This window comes from Ascidia mentula, chromosome 8, assembly GCF_947561715.1.
Source record: "Ascidia mentula chromosome 8, kaAscMent1.1, whole genome shotgun sequence".
Lineage (NCBI taxonomy): Eukaryota > Metazoa > Chordata > Ascidiacea > Phlebobranchia > Ascidiidae > Ascidia > Ascidia mentula.
Window position 1 is genome coordinate 5,974,948 of NC_138573.1, and position 18,525 is coordinate 5,993,472.

At 39.8% G+C, this 18,525-nt stretch overlaps 2 protein-coding genes across 2 annotated transcripts; both read right to left on the reverse strand.

Moving 5' to 3' along the window:
* Window positions 1-3,127: 3,127 nt before the first annotated feature.
* Window positions 3,128-9,866, reverse strand: LOC145910967 (uncharacterized). The gene is made up of 19 exons (XM_082998197.1): window positions 9,779-9,866; window positions 9,009-9,170; window positions 8,439-8,714; window positions 7,932-8,210; window positions 7,744-7,843; window positions 7,436-7,617; window positions 7,019-7,312; window positions 6,678-6,959; window positions 6,418-6,581; window positions 6,076-6,177; window positions 5,738-5,912; window positions 5,547-5,658; window positions 5,181-5,337; window positions 4,990-5,119; window positions 4,711-4,833; window positions 4,495-4,592; window positions 4,246-4,360; window positions 3,606-3,794; window positions 3,128-3,224 (listed from the first exon to the last, which is right to left on the reverse strand). The coding sequence occupies exons 1-19, from the start codon at window positions 9,864-9,866 to the stop codon at window positions 3,214-3,216; spliced, it is 3,039 nt and encodes a 1,012-aa protein (XP_082854323.1). The 3' UTR covers window positions 3,128-3,213.
* A 1,557-nt stretch (window positions 9,867-11,423) lies between these two features.
* Window positions 11,424-15,134, reverse strand: LOC145910968 (uncharacterized). Its single transcript, XM_082998198.1, has 10 exons — window positions 15,069-15,134; window positions 14,733-14,868; window positions 14,291-14,452; window positions 13,724-13,999; window positions 13,218-13,496; window positions 13,038-13,137; window positions 12,721-12,902; window positions 12,305-12,598; window positions 11,877-12,245; window positions 11,424-11,614 (listed from the first exon to the last, which is right to left on the reverse strand). The coding sequence occupies exons 1-10, from the start codon at window positions 15,132-15,134 to the stop codon at window positions 11,424-11,426; spliced, it is 2,055 nt and encodes a 684-aa protein (XP_082854324.1).
* Window positions 15,135-18,525: the final 3,391 nt, after the last annotated feature.

Genomic DNA, 18,525 nt, shown 5'->3' on the forward strand with positions numbered 1-18,525 from the left:
CAAAACAACAGCAACCAAACCACCCTTGTCGGTGCGTGGTATAACATCAGATTTTATTAATGTTTCTGTGTTTGCTAGGTTTGGTGATGGCTTGCTGCCATTTGTGTCACTGAAAAAAAAAATTCGAAATAGTCGCATACATTTTCATAAGTTTATTGATTATAGATAGCGATAAGTTGGCGAATAACTCTTTACAGAGTCAGGAAGTTCTGTCCGTGAACAATGAAAAAAGAGACACTTGGGGATACTACAACAAAAGTATATTACAACTAAAGGACACAGGGATGCCAAAGCATTTTCGATGACGCCTGACTAAAAGCATCGGACAAATATGTGCGTTGATGCTTCCGGACGTGCACCATTGAAGGTAGTGTATATATAAAAAGAAATATTTGTTTACAGTGGGTTACAAAAAAATGAACATGATTGTTATTGAAGGTAAACAGCAAAGCGAAATAGGGAGTTTTCCAGATTGGTCCAAACCCCAAAAAACTATATCGAACAATACACGAGACTTATAAAAATTAAGTTGCAACACTCCTAATGCTCTTTTCCTAAAAAAACGTGTTTAAAATACTCAATCGGTCTGTACCTCAACTGCAGGTGGGGACATCCGCCTATCATAGTTTGCATCGACAGCATGCAACGGTAAGGCACAATTTGTCCAGGATCAAATGAGGGAACTCCCTCAAATGATAACCCATTGGTAGTTGGCGGAAAAAAACATAATGGTAACAAAATAGAGTTATTATTCATAACATCAAAAAGTACACAGAGCACAAAGTTACACAGATAATTTAATCTAATAAATCGGCGCTGGTAGATTTGTGGCTGGAATAAACCTATGCACCACAAAAATCCTCAAGAAAAAACAAGTCTTAATCTCATCAGAATCAAAATCCAGCGTATATCTCAACATTTCGGCAACATAGCTAAGTTTACTTGCAAGTTCGAGAACGAAAAACAGAAAAAAAAATGCAACAAATTTTACCGGTACCTTGAAAGAAAGGCAACAGCAGACCACCAGCTGCAGTAGGTGCAACAACAACGGATATAAGGGACAACAGTGGAATCAAGGCTTTTGGTCAACAGAAACGAACTTTGTAGTCGCAGCAGGTTTGGTCGTCGCAAGCGAACCCGTCTGTTACACTGACGTGTACAAGTTGGTTCATGGTTGTGTAATGGTCGCCATTCAACAGACGAACGTCGATTTCTGTCGGCACGGAACAAACTTCACCTCCTGTTATACTATGTTGATGTTTTCGATCAGTTCGATGTCGCCTTCATTGTCCGGATCGTCGATGTCAAAGAAACGAGTCCAATCCCCATCCTTGCAAACCGGAGTTTCACATTCTGAGTAAACCGAAGATAATGTTTCAAGACTACATGTTATGACAAACATTGTGGCTCTAACCGTTTGGACAACAAAACCTGATCTTGTAATCTTCACAAAATTCCCCACTTTGTGCAGCATTCTCGCAGTAAAATCCTTTCAGTGGATCGAACTTGTAAATAACTCTAATTGTCTCAGAGATATTTAACAGTGCCTCGATAGCGTGAGGGTGGGATGAGTCTCTTAGGTTGTAATTACTCCTTCTACCTCGTTCTACAAAGTAATCAGATCTCGTATAATTTCCCGAGTGATTATTGTATTAAAATCTGTTAAATGCTCCATCAACACGATACATTGCAACCTCTGCAATGCGAACGTTGATTCTATCAGGTTCTGAGAAAATTGCAGTTAATAGCAGAATAACAGGATGATAGAATTATAGCAGAATAAGTAGAATGAATTTAATTAAACACTGGGCTTTTTAAGCTCTCCCTACTGAGAGCTGATTGGTCAATAATGTCCCGTGATATCATGAACCACTTGATTAGTATAATATAAGAGTAAAGATGTAGTGTGCATAGGAGAACATTTAATGTGGTAAACAGGATGTGGAATGAATCACTTTATTCGAGAACATTCGATGGATAAATCATTTGGGTTACATTATGGGATCATGTTTACACTTGGGTCGGAACTTGCGAAATATCCAATGCCTATGGTAACGGGCTTGCAAATGCTTGTACAATGCTACAAACAAAACGTTACACAATATAATTGCTGGTTTCTCTCGGTATGTTATAAACTCAACTTGTTGGGCGGCAGTTAGGTGTTGTCTGTATAAAATTTAAACAACGGATTGACATCGTACCTCAGTCACTTGCTGTGATCACAGAAATCATGTATGCCGTGTGGCGTCTTTCATCGTTGCATTGTCTACTCCACACACATTATTTATGTTAATGTTCACAACAGTTTTCGTGTCAGAGAAGCTTTATAGCAGGGGACTAAGTATTACCATATCCGATTCAGCACAATCCCTGTTTAACTGATCTATGTCAGTGACCAATTTTTTTAACCCAAATGTTTAGAGGCGTTTTGGGGGTGACTGGAGTCGCAATAACCATGTGCTCTTACGTTGACGCATGACAACGCACAACGTTAACCTATCCATACGCCGTGCAAGAAAGAATGTTGTTTTGAACTTTGTGTTGTCCCACATCGAAACTTGCGAAGTATAGCACCGCATGTTTCGAATTTGTACATTCATCAACATTTTAACATTTGACATGCTGTAATTTGGTGACTGTACACGGATTTTGGAAGCTCCACAATAACAAGTATTAAACACAATATGTTGATGGTATGATTCATGGAAACCAGTACCGGGATGTGCACAGAAAACAATCGGCCAAATGGAAATATCTGCCAATGGTCTTCCTGTTTATCACAATACACCAATTAAGCTTATTCGGTTTAGGTTCCTGTAGCATTGTGACAAACGACGACGGCAATTCGCCTCGCGCGCGCATCTGTATATACAACCACTGTACATTGACGCGGCATAGCCTACGGTTTGTTGATAAAGCTCAATATAACGTATTTGCGACTTCCATGTAAAAAAAATTTCCAAAACATTAATGAAGTGCATATGGTCTAATGATAACTCTTAGGTCTGCCACAATTTTTCATGCATTTTCACCCGTTTATTAAATATAAACGACAAATCAATTTAAACATCGCCAAAAGTTTTCAACGGAAGAAATATTATTACACTTAACAAAATACACATTTCCCAGAGAGTCAAAGGACTGGTAAAAGGGGCATATATATATAAAAATAAAATTGCCACACACACAATCGTCGAAGTTCCACTATCACCATCACAGAAAATCTAAACAAAAACAAGTTTTAAGAGACTACAAAGTATGTATACGCAAGACAACTGATTGAAAAGTTTGTGTTCGTGAATGTTTGAATAATTAATTTACATTGCTTGCAGTCCACCAAATGGTGTTTTATCATAAAAATGTTTTGTAATAATTTAAGGCTGATTTGTGAGTCAAGCAAAATATTAAAACGACTAGGTTAGGTTATAGGAATGCAAGGAGTAAGTTTTGTGTAGAAGAACAGATTCGAATCAGATCAAAACCACACAAATTGCAAACGCCGCACTTTTATTCAATCACCAAGTTGTTTGGGAATTTCTGTTCATTTTACGGTACTGCTGCTTTTTGTTATCAAATACTAAGAGTAACAAGGTCAATATTCTTACCAAAGTGGCAATATGGAAGGTCTTCAGAAGAATATCTCCATGTAAAATCAGGTCGGCACTCGTTAGTGGTTGTATTTCCGTCACCCATTAGAAACCCGGGGAGGCATTGGTAATTCACAGTCTGTCCGGGATAGAATGGTGGCACTTGCAGGGGTATCAAGCCTCTGGTCAGTGGGAGCGGACCACACGCTGGAAAACAGTGCAAAAGATAGAGTATATACAACATATCAGTAAACCAGTATGTTTGAACAAACAAGTAAGGCGCACCTTCAGATTAATGACATGGTGCTTATTACAAAACAAGACAATTAGGTCGGAAACACTGATTAGCGAGAGTGTTTGTTTGCAATTTGCGTATGTGTTTCAGCACACACATCGAATAATTACAAGAAATCAAACAGAGCATTTAAATGTAGAATTTTTTTACTGACGTGAATAAAATTACATAAAAAAAGTTTTCTTAAGTGTGAATAAGACTACTAAATTTTAATTTTGATGTCTTATAGATTACTGAGAATAATGAGGAAAAATTAAACATCGGCAAGTCGATGTATTAAATTAGAAACGCTATACAGACAAAAACGGAACGGTATTATAGTTCATTTTAACATAAACTTTTACCAGTAGAGAAAAAACTTACTTTCCATGCAGAAGGAGCCGCGGCAGTCGCCCGAACAAACGAAGTCTTCGCATTGCGCCACTCCATCATCACCACAAACACACGACTGGGTGCAGTTGTCAAACAGGAAAGGACTCTGCAAAACCCAAATGGTGTGTCGATACACGCAAAGAGCGAGACTTACTATGACGGCTTTGGTTCCATTACCGCAGAAAACTGATTTCTGGAAATGGTAATACGTTTGTATGAAAAGTGAAACAAAAATTTTACCCCTGAAGAATTGCCAAAAATACTACACAAGCAGGCGGGCAGCGTAACACACTTTTTGTTGTTGTAGTCCGCATACAACCCAGGAGGACAGACGCAAGCTGCAAAAAATAATTGCAGTTTTTGAGACAGAAATACATTGAACAATTTTTTTGTAACTATTTTGTAGTTCAATGCTTGTAAACGTCATCTTTCTTCATGCAACGTCACAGAATTTACCACCAGATCCACAAACTTTGGGGCATACAACAGGTCCCGTTATAAGACTGGAGCAAGATGGCACACATTCCGGGTGAGCGCATTCGTCATAATAAGAGTTTTCCCCAACAGAACAAACCGCGTCTGCAACAAACAAGTTAAAAAAGCGACTATATTTTTGAAACAACGCAATTTACGCTACAAAGAACCTCTATTATGTTTAACTGTATGGTGAATAAAAAGTATTTTGTTTATTTTTGTGAATTTGAGATCGATTCTGTCAACGTACGAAGTTCTCACCTGTAAAAACTTGAGAAGCATTTCCGCAAACCGGTAAGCCTTCAGCTATGCACGAAAGTTCAATGACGCTGTACGTGGTTTTTATTACATTCCATGGAAGGTTCGCAAAACAGAAATCAAACACGCAAGCCTATAACCGCAAACAATCATTATCTGATGTGCAAAACGCGAAAATCAGGTAAGCGAAGCACCTGAAGAATTTGGTCTCTAGTTGGGTTCTGCAAGAGGTCGATACACCCTTCGAAGCACGGATGACTCACAATAGCGCGACACGTCTCAACCAAGCCCAGGTAATTACTGTCCAATGGGTCAATGGAACATTCCGGAGAATTGTCCGGTACAGGAGTGCTGAGAAATAAACATAATATGAAAGGAAGTGTTTATATCATTGGTTTCGATCCAATCCGCAACTTACAAACTGCTGAAAGGGCTACTGATGTTATGTTATTAGTAACCTTCGCAAGCGTTACGGAATGCTGGCTATAGATTTATACTTTTTGTTACAAACGGACCTTTTGGCCCAAAAAGTTACACGCTGAAGTATAAACAATGTATACCCTCGTTCGATCGCGTGGCTATTTCCAAATAAGTTCACATTTTCCGTGAGGATTTCCGTTCCCCTTAGTATGAATTCATCAGAAACATCCCCGTTGAAATTTCCACAGAGCCCTGAAAATACAGAATTTGTTTGCAGCAAAGTGGTTACCAAATACATGTTGGATAATGTAAGGCAAGATGCATAGCCTACCATGAACATATGTCCTGTACACTGCCGTTACGCTAACTTTGAGGGTGTGCAGGCCGTCGAACAAGACCCTGAGTCCAAAGTTGGTGACGAGAGAGAGCTCGTTGGTCGGCAGCTTTACGATGGACCATTGGTTGGCTACGTCTTCGTAAGGAACAGAGAGTGGCAGGCCATCGAGCTATATAGAGAACCGGTTACACATTTAAAATGCAACCAACCTTCAAAAATTGTATGTGATATAACCTGTAGTATATTACTTTATTTAACGACATGAGTTTTCGCTCTAAAGTGTAAATTACGCAATATCACTTAGTTACGCAAAAAAAAATTTATCGCCTCACCGTTACAGCATTTGATTGCAAGAGTTCAATTAATTGATCATAAATGCGTATCTGAACCCTCCTTATGCAAGTGACAGCATTTCCGCAAACCCGGTTATCCGTCTGAAACAATAACGTTATATCTACTTACTCAAATATCTGGTGAAAACAGCAAGAAAAGGCATACGTCATTTTCAAAGAGAACAAAAAACCTAGCAGCGAAAACAGGCCAAGAGTTGAAATAATAAAATAATGAAGCGTCTTCACTTTTGGACCAAACAGAACAAACGATAGAGATACGATTGTCAAAATCGTTTTTGTAAAACTTTCGTGCCAACACCTATAGACGCAAATCCAACTCACCCACACACTAAAAGGTTGCAAATCAGAACCAAAGGGAAGTTCGGTAGTGGATAAAAAATCATACCAAGACTCGCCCTGAAAGTCGTAGGCGAAACCATCCAAAGTGGTGTAGTGGGGATCTCCCCATGCCGTACACCAGGCAATCTGGTTACCGGGGTTGACGGCTAGAGGACAACAAGCCATATTTTATACGTGTACTTTCAAAACAATACAGAACGGCGAATCGAGCATAATTCATATCGATGTAGAGTTAGACTCACCTTCAGGACAGCAGAAACGAACTTTGTAGTCGCAGCAGGTTTGGTCGTCGCTGTTGTAGCAAGCGAATCCTTCTGTTACACTGACGTGTACAAGTTGGTTCATGGTTGTGTAAAGGTCGCCATTCAACAGACGAACGTCGATTTCTGTCGGCACGGAACAAACTTCACCTCCTGTTACGATGTTGATGTTTTCGATCAGTTCGATGTCGCCTTCATTGTCCGGATCGTCGATGTCAAAGAAACGAGTCCAATCCCCATCCTTGCAAACCGGGGTTTCACATTCTAAGTAAACCGAAAATAATGTTTCAAGACAAATTTATGACAAACTTTGTGACTCTCACCGTTTGGACAACAAAACCTGATCTTGTAATCCTCACAAAATTCCCCACTTTGTGCAGCGTTCTCGCAGTAAAATCCTTTCAGTGGATCGATCTCGACTTGTTGGGCGGCAGATAGGTAACTTGCACCAGTGCGAGCAACACGAACGTCGCTATTGGTTGGATTAGGGCAGATTTCTTCTGGGGCCAATTCTCGAAGGGCCTCCAGGGTTTCGTAGTCCCCCTTCCCGCTCGGTTTGTCTCGGTTGTAGAAATCCGTCCATTTGCCGTTTTTGCATTTTGGTAAGGGTATGTTGTCTGCATGCAATTAAAACAACGAACTGACACCGTACCTCGGTCAAATATAATTCTGCAGGTTTATTCAAATTATTCAGTTACCCAAAGGTATTTTATTGAGGAAAATTCATTAATTTTTCTTACGGTTAGGGCAGCAGAATCGCACTTCGTAATCCAAGCATCGTTGGTTCAAACCGTTTACACAAATAAGTCCGAGGTCTGCATTGATATCAATATCTTGATTGACAGTCAAATAGCTCTCGTGTGTGAGTCGCACGCGTGCATCGATGCTAGTCGGCTTGTCGCAAATCAACTCAGGATATTTCCTTTTATACACAGACTTTTAAACAAGCTGTGACATTTAAAAATTGTTTCAAGTTTTATTCAACAACCATTCTAAATGATTTAGCCTATAGTTTCCACGTGTGTTCAATAATCTCAATTGGACTTACTTTCGCAGCGAAGCCAATTTTTCATAGTCACCAAGTCCAGAAGAATGGTCAGCGTTTAACCATGCCGTCCAACCATCTTTCTCACAAGTCGGTTGTGGTACTGTAAAGTGCATTATTACAAAATTATTGACTAATTGTAGACTGTAAGAACCTTTTCCATGCTGTGGAAAAACAAATGTTGGTAATACCTTTTGGGCAGCAGAACCTCACTTTGTAATCGAGGCATGTTTGGGTTTCGGTGTTGTCGCATCGAAAGCCTCTTTCGGGGTCAGCGTGTGTTATAATTTGTCCAGCGGTGTGGTGAGGTTTGTTGTTGGAAACCAACCTTACATCAATCGCAGTTGGCTCCTCGCATATCTGGCCAACATACTCAACTCTAAGGTTCGGCATAGTCTCACAGTCACAAGTTGCCGAGGGACGATCACGATTGAAGTAATCGGTCCATGCATCATCGGGGCACTGGGGAACTTAAAGAAAAGGTTGATGATAATGTGTACGTGCTTTCCAAATACCGCATTCTCATAGCAATTCCTGATGTAAAAAATGTATCCTCTGAAATTTGCCGATTGAAACAAGATGTAAGTTACGACTTTAGATTGGCAACTGAAACTGCCGACACTAAATTTGCATTATTTTAATGAGTGTGTGCTACTGTTTTGAACTATTTGGACGAAATGCAATAAGAAATCACTTACCATCAGGACAGCAGAATCGAACCTTGTAGTCCATGCAAGAACCCGGATTATCCTTGTTGTTGCACCAGAACCCCCGTTCTGTATTTGCCTTGTTGTCTTGACCAACCATGTCGTGCGGAAGACCGCTGGAGACAGATCGCGCATCAACAAAGGTCGGATGCGAACATATGGTTTCAGGAAACTCCTTTCGAAGATCAACCAACGTTTCATAATCTCCATAACCACTGGGTCGGTCGCGGTTGAACCACTGGGTAAACTTTCCACCATCGCAACCTCCTTTATTAAACAAATAGTCTTGAGATATGAAAGTTGGTGTTTGAATACCTCAATGTACAGAAAGCTTTACTGATGCATTTTATATCAACAATGTTATGTTTTCTGATTGAGCTTCCGGTTCAATCGTATGGCCAGGGTTGATTTAAAGAAACTTGTAAGTTATAAATGAGTCTATAATGATCAAAATTCTAGCAATTATATGGTAGGTTTGTACCAGAAGAGCTTGTGCGAGGTTATTGTTCAAAACTGTGTTGTGCTAAATATCGTTCGTAATTCGGTAAATCTATATCGTACCATTGCATCTTTCCTCAGAGAGTTTAACGCCGTTGAGAAAGAACTCCGGTTCACAATTTCCATCGCATCCTCTCTGGGCGCAAACGGCGTTGGGAAATGCCGAGCACCGACTAGTTGAACACAGATCGATTCCACAAAATGCTACATTTCTCGTATTGCAAGCTACGAATGAAAACGCCAATGGTTCATCTAGCTCTTTTACTATATTGCACTTGGTTACAGTTTATTTCTTTTTAAGTTGAATTGTGTTTTGCACCGGTTTACACTATTAAGCAACACATAATTTACAAACATTGTACCCCAATCAGCACACTACATAAACAATCAATTGACACCCAATAAACTAACAGCAGCTGTGCTAATAAGGAAGTAAAGCTCCTTCTGTTCAGGACTTTGTTTCAATGCCTAGGGTTGAAAAGAAGAAAGAAAAAAGCAACTTACGCGGAATTGGCGAAACGTTTTGGGCGTTGGATTTCCACGCATATATCAAAACGAGAAGAACGTGTGCACTCCTCATTTTCTTCAAGTGGCAAAATCTTGTGTTACAAAGTGTCGTTTTTTGAACAACTTGCTGTATCTATTGAAATGTATGCAAAAGTAACTGTTCCATAAACGTTTTCTTTTGCAACAACTTTAATAAAAGTACTACATCGTTATAACTGCATTTTAAATCAAACCTGCTCACAGCGCTGGTGTTTTATCAGCACTGTTTAAGGCACAGCTCTTCTGAAACAAACAACCTGATGTTAGTTTGTGTTGATTGTTTTTACCTTTATTCAGCAGTCTTCTCATATCCGTGCAAAACAGGATGGGTACAAAAAGACGAACAATACACAAGGATGATTCCACATCCCGCATCGTTTAAACAATTGGCCTGTTTGTTATTAATGTATTTATGTTGATGCTTTTGCGAACTGTTGTTGAACGTTAATATGTTTGCTGGCTTGTTTATCACAATGTTAAACAACAATTTCTCACAAATAAAATAAGGTGGTTGTGTTGTGAAAACAAGCCACACCGAACAACAGGCACCCTTGAATCCATTCGATCAGTCTTATTGTATTTTCATCCGGGCCTCACAATTTCCCGCTTACATACAATGTATACAAAAATGTATTAACCTGTTAATTTGATTTAGTTGTCAGCTATTGTCTTTTTTTGAAAACAACCACCTTCACAAATAATGGCTTTCAGTTCTTCTCAAGATGGCTCTAACCTCGCGTATGTAACCACGTTCATTACGTTAATTGGTTGTAGATTTATCTGGTTGGCAGACCGGAAAGCACGCTGTGCTGTACACAAGGGTATAGGTGGTTATGTGTTTGGACTGATGCGTTGTCCCAATCGTTAAAGTTTAACATGCGCATATGACTCTTTTAACGTCTTGTATTTGGCTGATGTGTGTTAATCTCTGAACGTAGATTCGTTTGTTTGTGTATGATCGCGTTAGTTAAGAACAACGGTTGCTGAAATAATTTCAAATTGAGCTCAGAAAACGACAACCATCGCTGCAGAATCGCTTACATTTGAGTCCAGCAATGAGCTTTATCCCTGTCGCTCAACACAAAACCTATTTATAGGTTCGGAAACCAGCAGTCGTGCTGTTGTGTGTTTATGATCACGAACTCACGAACGCATTTTTAATATGTTTACAACGTCAAGATGAAGTCACTCTCCTTGTTATAATGGTAAACAAGTGGCACTGCACATTACAACATCCTGATATGATTTACTAAGTAATACACCACAACTTTCATAAACGTGTTTTTGTTATTTTAAAAAGCGAAAGCCTTATATTCTCGCTTAATTCTGTGCGATCAAAACAACAACAACCAAACCACCCTTAGTTGGTGTGTGGTATACCATCAGATTTTGTTAATGTTTCCTTGTTTGCTAGGTTTGGTAATGGGTTGCTGCAATTTGTGTTATTGAAAAGACTTTTCGAAATAGTCGCCCGCATTTTCATAAGTGTATTGATTATAGATAGCGATAAGCTGGCGAATATATTTTTTACAGAGTCAGGAAGTTCAGTCCGTGAACAATGAAAAAAGAGACACTTTAAAGATACTACAACAAAAGTATATTACAACTAAAAGATACAGGAATGCCAGAGCATTTTCGATGACGACTGACTAAAAACATCGGACAAATATGTGCGTTGATGCTTCCGGACGTGCACCATTAAAGGTAGTGTACATACAAAAAGAAATATTTGTTTACAGTGGGTTAAAAAAAATGATCATTATTGCTATTGAAGGTACACAGCAAAGCGAAATAGGGACCTTTCCAGATTGGTCCAAACCCCCCAAAAACTATAGGTCAAACAACACACGAGACTTATAAAAATTAAGTTGCAACACTCCTAGTGCTCTTTTCCTAAACAAAACGTGTTTAAATACGCAATAGGTCTGTACCTCAACTGCAGGTGGGAACATCCTCTATGGAATATCTCCATGTATGACCAAGCAGACACTCATTATAGTCTGTTTTTCCGCCTATCATGGTTTGCGTCGGCATCATGCAACGGTAAGGCACAATTTGTCCAGGATCAAATGGGGGAACTCCCTCAAATGATAACCCATTGGTAGTTGGCGGAAAAAAACATACTGGTGAGAAAAGAGAGTTATTATTTATTAACATCACAAAGTACACAGAGCACAGAGTTACACAGATAATTTAATCTGAAAATCGGCTATAGGAGATTTGTGGCCGGAATAAACCTGAGCACCACAAAAACCATTAAGAAAGAACAATCTGATCAGAATCAAAATCCAGCGGATATCTCAACATTTCGGAAACATAACTAAGGTTTACTTTCAAGTTCGAGAACGGAAAACAGAAAAAAATGCAATATGCTCGGTACGGTACCTTGAAGAATAGGCAACAGCAGATCAATACCACTAGCTGCAGTTGGTGCAACAGCAACGGATATAAAGGACAACAGTGGAATCAAGGCTTTTGGACAGCAGAAACGAACTTTGTAGTCGCAGCAGGTTTGTTCGTCGCTGTTGTAGCAAGCGAATCCTTCTGTTACACTGACGTGTACAAGTTGGTTCATGGTTGTGTAATGGTCGCCATTCAACAGACGAACGTCGATTTCTGTCGGCACAGAACAAACTTCACCTCCTGTTACTATGTTGATGTTTTCGATCAGTTCGATGTCGCCTTCATTGTCCGGATCGTCGATGTCAAAGAAACGAGTCCAATCCCCATCCTTGCAAACCGGAGTTTCACATTCTAAGTAAACCGAAGATATTGTTTTAAGACAAATTTATGACAATTTTTGTGACTCTCACCGTTTGGACAACAAAACCTGATCTTGTAATCTTCACAAAATTCCCCACTTTGTGCAGCGTTCTCGCAGTAAAATCCTTTTCGTGGATCGAACTCGACTTGTTGGGCGGCAGTTAGGTAACTTGCACCAGTGCGAGCAACACGAACGTCGCTATTGGTTGGATTAGGGCAGATCTCCTCTGGGGCCAATTCACGATGGGCCTCCAGGGTTTCGTAATCTCCCTTCCCGCTCGGTTTGTCTTGGTTGTAGAAATCCGTCCATTTGCCGTTTTTGCATTTTGGTAAGGTTATGTTGTCTGTATACAATTTAAACAACGAACTGACACCGTACCTAGGTCAACTATAAATCTGCAGGTTTATTTAATTATTCAGTTACCCAAAGGTATTTTATTGAGGAAAATTCATTGATTGTTCTTACGGTTAGGGCAGCAGAATCGCACTTCGTAATCCAAGCATCGTTGGTTCAAACCGTTTACACAAATAAGTCCGCGGTCTGCATTGATATCAATATCTTGATTGACAGTCAAATAGCTCTCATGTGTGAGTCGCACTCGTGCATCGATGTTGGTCGGCTTGTCGCAAATCAACTCAGGGTATTTCCTTTAAATTCAAGCACAGACTTTAAAACCTTTTAAACAAGCTGAGACAGTTGAAAATTCTTTGAAGTTTTAATCAATAGAAATCTTAACTGATTTATAGTTTCCACGTGTGTTCAACAATCCAAATTGGACTTACTTTCGCAGCAAAGCCAATTTTTCATAGTCACCAGGTCCAGAAGAATGGTCAGCGTTCAACCATGCCGTCCAACCATCTTTCTCACAAGTCGGTTGTGGTACTGTAATGTTCATTATATAAATAAAATATTGACCGAATGCAGACTGCTAGAAGCTGTGCAAAAATGAATGTTGATAATACCTTTCGGGCAGCAGAACCTCACTTTGTAATCGAGGCATGTTTGGGTTTCGGTGTTGTCGCATCGAAAGCCTCTTTTGGGGTTAGCGTGTGTTATGATTTGTCCAGCGGTGTGGTGAGGTTTGTTGTTGGAAACCAACCTTACATCAATTGCAGTTGGTTCCTTGCATATCTGACCAACATACTCAACTCTAAGGTTCGGCATAGTCTCACAGTCACAAGTTGCCGAGGGACGATCACGATTGAAGTAATCGGTCCATGCATCATCGGGGCACTGGGGAACTTAAAGAAAAGGTGGATGATAATGTGTACGTGGTTTCCAAATACCGCGTTTTCGTGACAATACCTGGTATATATAAAAAATGTATGGTCTGAAATTTGCCGATTGAAACAAGATGCAAGTTATGACTTTAGATTAAAAAAACTGCTGACACTAAATTTGCATTACTTCAAGGAGTGTGTGCTACTGTTTTAAACTAATCGGACGAAACGCAAAAGAAACCACTTACCATCAGGACAGCAGAATCGAACCTTGTAGTCCATGCAAGTACCCGGATTATCCTTGTTGTTGCACCAGAACCCTTGTTCTGTGTTTGCCTTGTTGTGTTGACCAACCATGTCGTGTGGAAGACCGCTGGAGACAGATCGCGCATCAACAAAGGTCGGATGCGAACATATGGTTTCAGGAAACTCCTTTCGAAGATCAACCAACGTTTCATAATCTCCATGACCACTGGGTCGATCGCGGTTGAACCACTGGGTAAACTTTCCTCCATCGCAACCTCCTTTTTTTAATTAATAATCTTGAGATATGAAAGTTGGTGTTTGAATACCTCAAAGTACAGCAAGCTTTACTTGTGCATTTTATATTAACAATGTTATATTTTTCTAACTCCCCTGTTTAGTCGCATGACCAGGGTTGATTATTAGACACTTGTAAGTCATAAATGAGTCTATAATGATCAAAATTCAAGCAATTATATTTTAAGTTTGTACTAGAAGAGCTTGTGCGAGGTTATTGTTCAAAACTGTGTTGTGCTAAATAGCGTTCGTGATTTGGTAAATCTATATCGTACCATTGCATCTTTTCTCAGATAGTTTAACGCCGTTGAGAAAAAACTTCGGTTCACAATTTCCACCGCATCTTCTTCGTGCGCAAACGGCGTTGGGAAAAGCCGGGCACCGACTGGTTGAACACAGATCAGTTGTACAAAATGCCCCTCCTGCCCTATTGCAAGCTGCGAATGAAAACGCAAGTAGTTCATCTAGCTCTCATACTATTGCAGTTGTGGTTACAATTCAATTTTGTTAAATTTAAATTTGTTTTGAACTGGTTTAGACCATAAAGCAACACATAGTTTACAAACATTGTTTCCAAATCAGCACACTACATAAACAATCAACTGACACCCAATAAACCAACAGCAGCTGTGCTAATAAGGAAGTAAAGCTCCTTGCTGTGCAGGATTTTGTTTCAACGCCTAGGGTTGTAAAGGAGAAAAGAAAAAGGCAACTCACACGGAATTGGCAAAACGTTTAGGGCCTTGGATTTCCACAAATATATCAAAACGAAAAGAACGTATGCACTCCTCATTTTCTTCAAGTGAGAAAATCTTCTGTAACTAAGTCTCGTTTCATGAACAACTTGCTGTATCTGTTGAAATGTATACAAAAGTACTTGTTGTATAAACGTTTTGTTTCACATAAACTTTAATAAAAATATCACATCTTTATAACTGCATTTTCAATTAAACCTGTTTATCAGCACTGTTCTAGGCACAGGTCTTTCTGAAACAAACAACCTGATGTTAGTTTGTGTTGATTGTTCTTACCTTTATTCAGCAGTCTTCTCACATTCGAGCAAAACAGGATGGGTACAATAAGACGAACAATACATAAGGATGATTCCACATCCCGCATCGTTTGAGAAGTTGGCCTGTTTGTTATTAAAGTATACATGCTGATGCTTTTGCGAACTGTTGGTCAAAGTTATTTTTTACTGGCTTGTTTATTACAATGTTAAACAACAACTTCTCAAACAAAATAAGGAGGTTGTGTTGCGTAAACAAGCCACACCGAACAACAGGCACCCTTGAATCCATTTGATCAGTCTTATTGTATTTTTAACTGGGCCTCACCATTTCCCCCTTACATACAATGTGCACAAAAATGTTAATTTGATTTATTTGTAAGCTATTTTGTTTTTTTTTCAACAACTACCTTCAAAAATAATGCTTTTGAGTTCTTCTCAAGTACCCTCGTTCATTCCGTTGATTGGTTGGTAGACCGGAACGAACGCTGTGCTGTACACAAGGGTGTCGGTGGTTATGTGTTTCCATGGGCTGGTGCGTTGTCCCAATCGTTAAAGTTTAACATGCGCATACGTTTGTATTTGGCTGATATGTGTTTATCCCTGAACGTTGTAGATGATCGCGTACTTTCAGAACAAGGTTTGCTGAAATAATTTCAAATTGAGCTTAGAAAACGATAGATATCAACGAAAGTCACACAACCATAAACCACTAAAATCCAAAATCATTGTCATCGATAGCTACTTTGAAAGAACAAAAAAGCAGCTGATTTGGGGAAAGGGTGAATGCTTACATACAGAAGGGAATCTTTGAAGATTCCGCACCGGTGTAATGTAATATTTATACATGTTTATTTCGTTGCATCAAAACACACGTTTTGCGTTTTTACATTTGCGCAAATAGTTTGTGAACCCTGGTTTTTGCCTAGTGATGTTCTAAGCTGGAAAACAAGCAAATTATAACATCAGCAGCCCGAAAAGTAGCTAACCCCCAGGACCAACACTTCCAACTTGCTAAACGCCACTCGTCACCACTATTTTGTGTCTTGGATGCCCCACTTCGATCCAAACTATCATGATTAAGGTTTTACTAAGGTTTCACAACATAAAGATCAATGGTATTACGATCAACATTGCATGTTATTGGTGGCCATTGTTGTTTGCAGGTAATATGTTGATGCATGTGATATGCGAAAATCGGTTGCAAATAACACTCTTACGTCATGATGATGACCTGTTTTGTAGGCGTTCAGCGATAAATTGTTTGTGTCATGCTTGCTTGTGCTTCTCAAACCGCCTGCAAACCTGTTGATGCAAAAATATACATATTTATAGGGTAAAACTAACTTCCTTAAAAAATCACAATGTTTGATGCAAAATACCACGGCTCTATACGTTTTGGATCGCCTCCACAGTCGGATTTTTCCAAGAGCCTCGAAGCGTACACGAAGTCATTGGATTGGATTTGGCTACTATGCGGTATACACTGTGGTAAAACTACACAAACATACCTTTGTCGTTCGAAGCGTATGTACTGAATAACGTCTGTTTCTTTCTCGAGCCAATTCACGGCTGCAACTTGCCATATTTTAGGAAATGTGTGGCTTGCCAGTGGCGGAAGTTCCAGTATATTTTTAGACACTCGAGGGCAGCAACGGGCCTTATACTAAAAGGTCGGCACAAAACTTTATAAATCGAACTCGTCAACACGCGCGGCCAATACACCGAACGAAGCAGTTGACTTGAAATTTCAATTTCCCGGAAAAGTATCATAACCACAAACAGAGACATGATTATGGAGCTTTCGGCTTTGATGGTTTCGCATAACGCGCCAGTGTTCATGTTACGGTGAATTGACGGATTTGCTTGAATCCGCCTCTATCGTCAATGCAAATGTTACGGCACGTTGAAATCGCATTAGTCGACCACACTTGAGTAAAACCATCGTTGATCTATAGCCATTTAGCATTGTGAACACAAATTTTCTGCCAATAATAACCCTCTTAATCTGGTAAGAAATTTTTATGGCCCCGCAAACCTAACACTTTCTCAAAGCCTGACATTTACTGGTTAAGCGGGGCATACATTTTCGTAACGTATAAAATTTATCACAAGAACGCTATTTTAATGTTTATGCCATGATTAATTTGCAAATTCCATATTGCATAACAAATCAGTTAAGGCAACAACCCACTAAGTAGCACAAGGTTGTATCGCAAAATTGCCAACGATGAATCTCGGCCACATTTGCTACCGGTGCCCGACCGGATTAACCTGGCACAACTTCACAACGCCGGTATATGTAATCACCAGAAAGGCACTTGTCCAGTAGCGTCGAGAACATGTTGGATGTCTTAATCCAGTTTGTCACGAACTACAGACGACGCGACGAAATGATGGGTAACAAAGTGGCGGTTTAGGTTGCTTTCACATCGTGGGTCTCCGCATTGCCGAGCTGTTTCCTTTCGCTCGGAAGCACAAAAACAAACCTGGTAATTATTGGTCGAATGTTTCATGTTTTTTTGTGGGTTAATACGGTTCATAGCACCGACATAAGGCGACCTTCTCACCACAAAACTTTCCACAAACGAAAGCATAGGTGGATAGGCCAAAGACATTTTAGAACTCCGCAACACGTCTTGAAATGGGCGCAACCATAATTTCATTAAAAAAAAAACTCTCTGGAGACACTGTATGGAGAGGTGCCAACTGTATAGGATTATCCGTTCGAGTCGTTGTGGCCGCAGTTTCGCCATTATTTCTGCAACAAACAGGTTCTACTCATTTCGCCCGATCCTTGGAAGTCGAATGCCTCGAAAACATATCGCCAAATAACCAGTTAAGCAAGAGAATTAAACTGCGTCGCGCCACAGCGCGCGCGCTTGACGGAATGTTAATGATAAGTTCGCATAAAAACAAGAAACATGGGACGGCAAGTGGCATGGTTGAGGAAGAGTAGGTCCTCTTTTCAAACTCCTCGTCCTCAGGTAACCGTATATAAGGTCGGTATTTCCGCATGGCGTGACTTTTTACGCAAGTCATCACGACCTTGCGTAACCCCTCCAGGTCATTGCTACACTTTCTAATGATTTATTTTTTTTATTTAAGTTTAAAGTTTTCTGTTTTGCTCTACATAGGTGACAGCATTCATTGCAGGATGAATATTTTCCCAGATGAAATAGGACATCACAGAAATAATAGGACATTACCCACTTCATCGGAGAATGTAGCCAACTTTGCCAACTTGAGTTTCGCATGTCTAAATACGGCATGGCCATCTACTTTTAGAAAACCACACACTTTAAGTTGCCGAACCGGTAACCTCTATTAGCCAGAAAACGCAATTGAACATACGATAATTTGCAGGTTCGGTTGTTCGTGTTTTGAAGGTTTGAAAGCACCGCCTGACTCCAAAGATTTAAGTCGGGTCACGTAGCAGCCGAATGAAATTAATGTTCATCAATGACCTGCTGTGTTTGTTTTGGCTTGGTACATAAAATC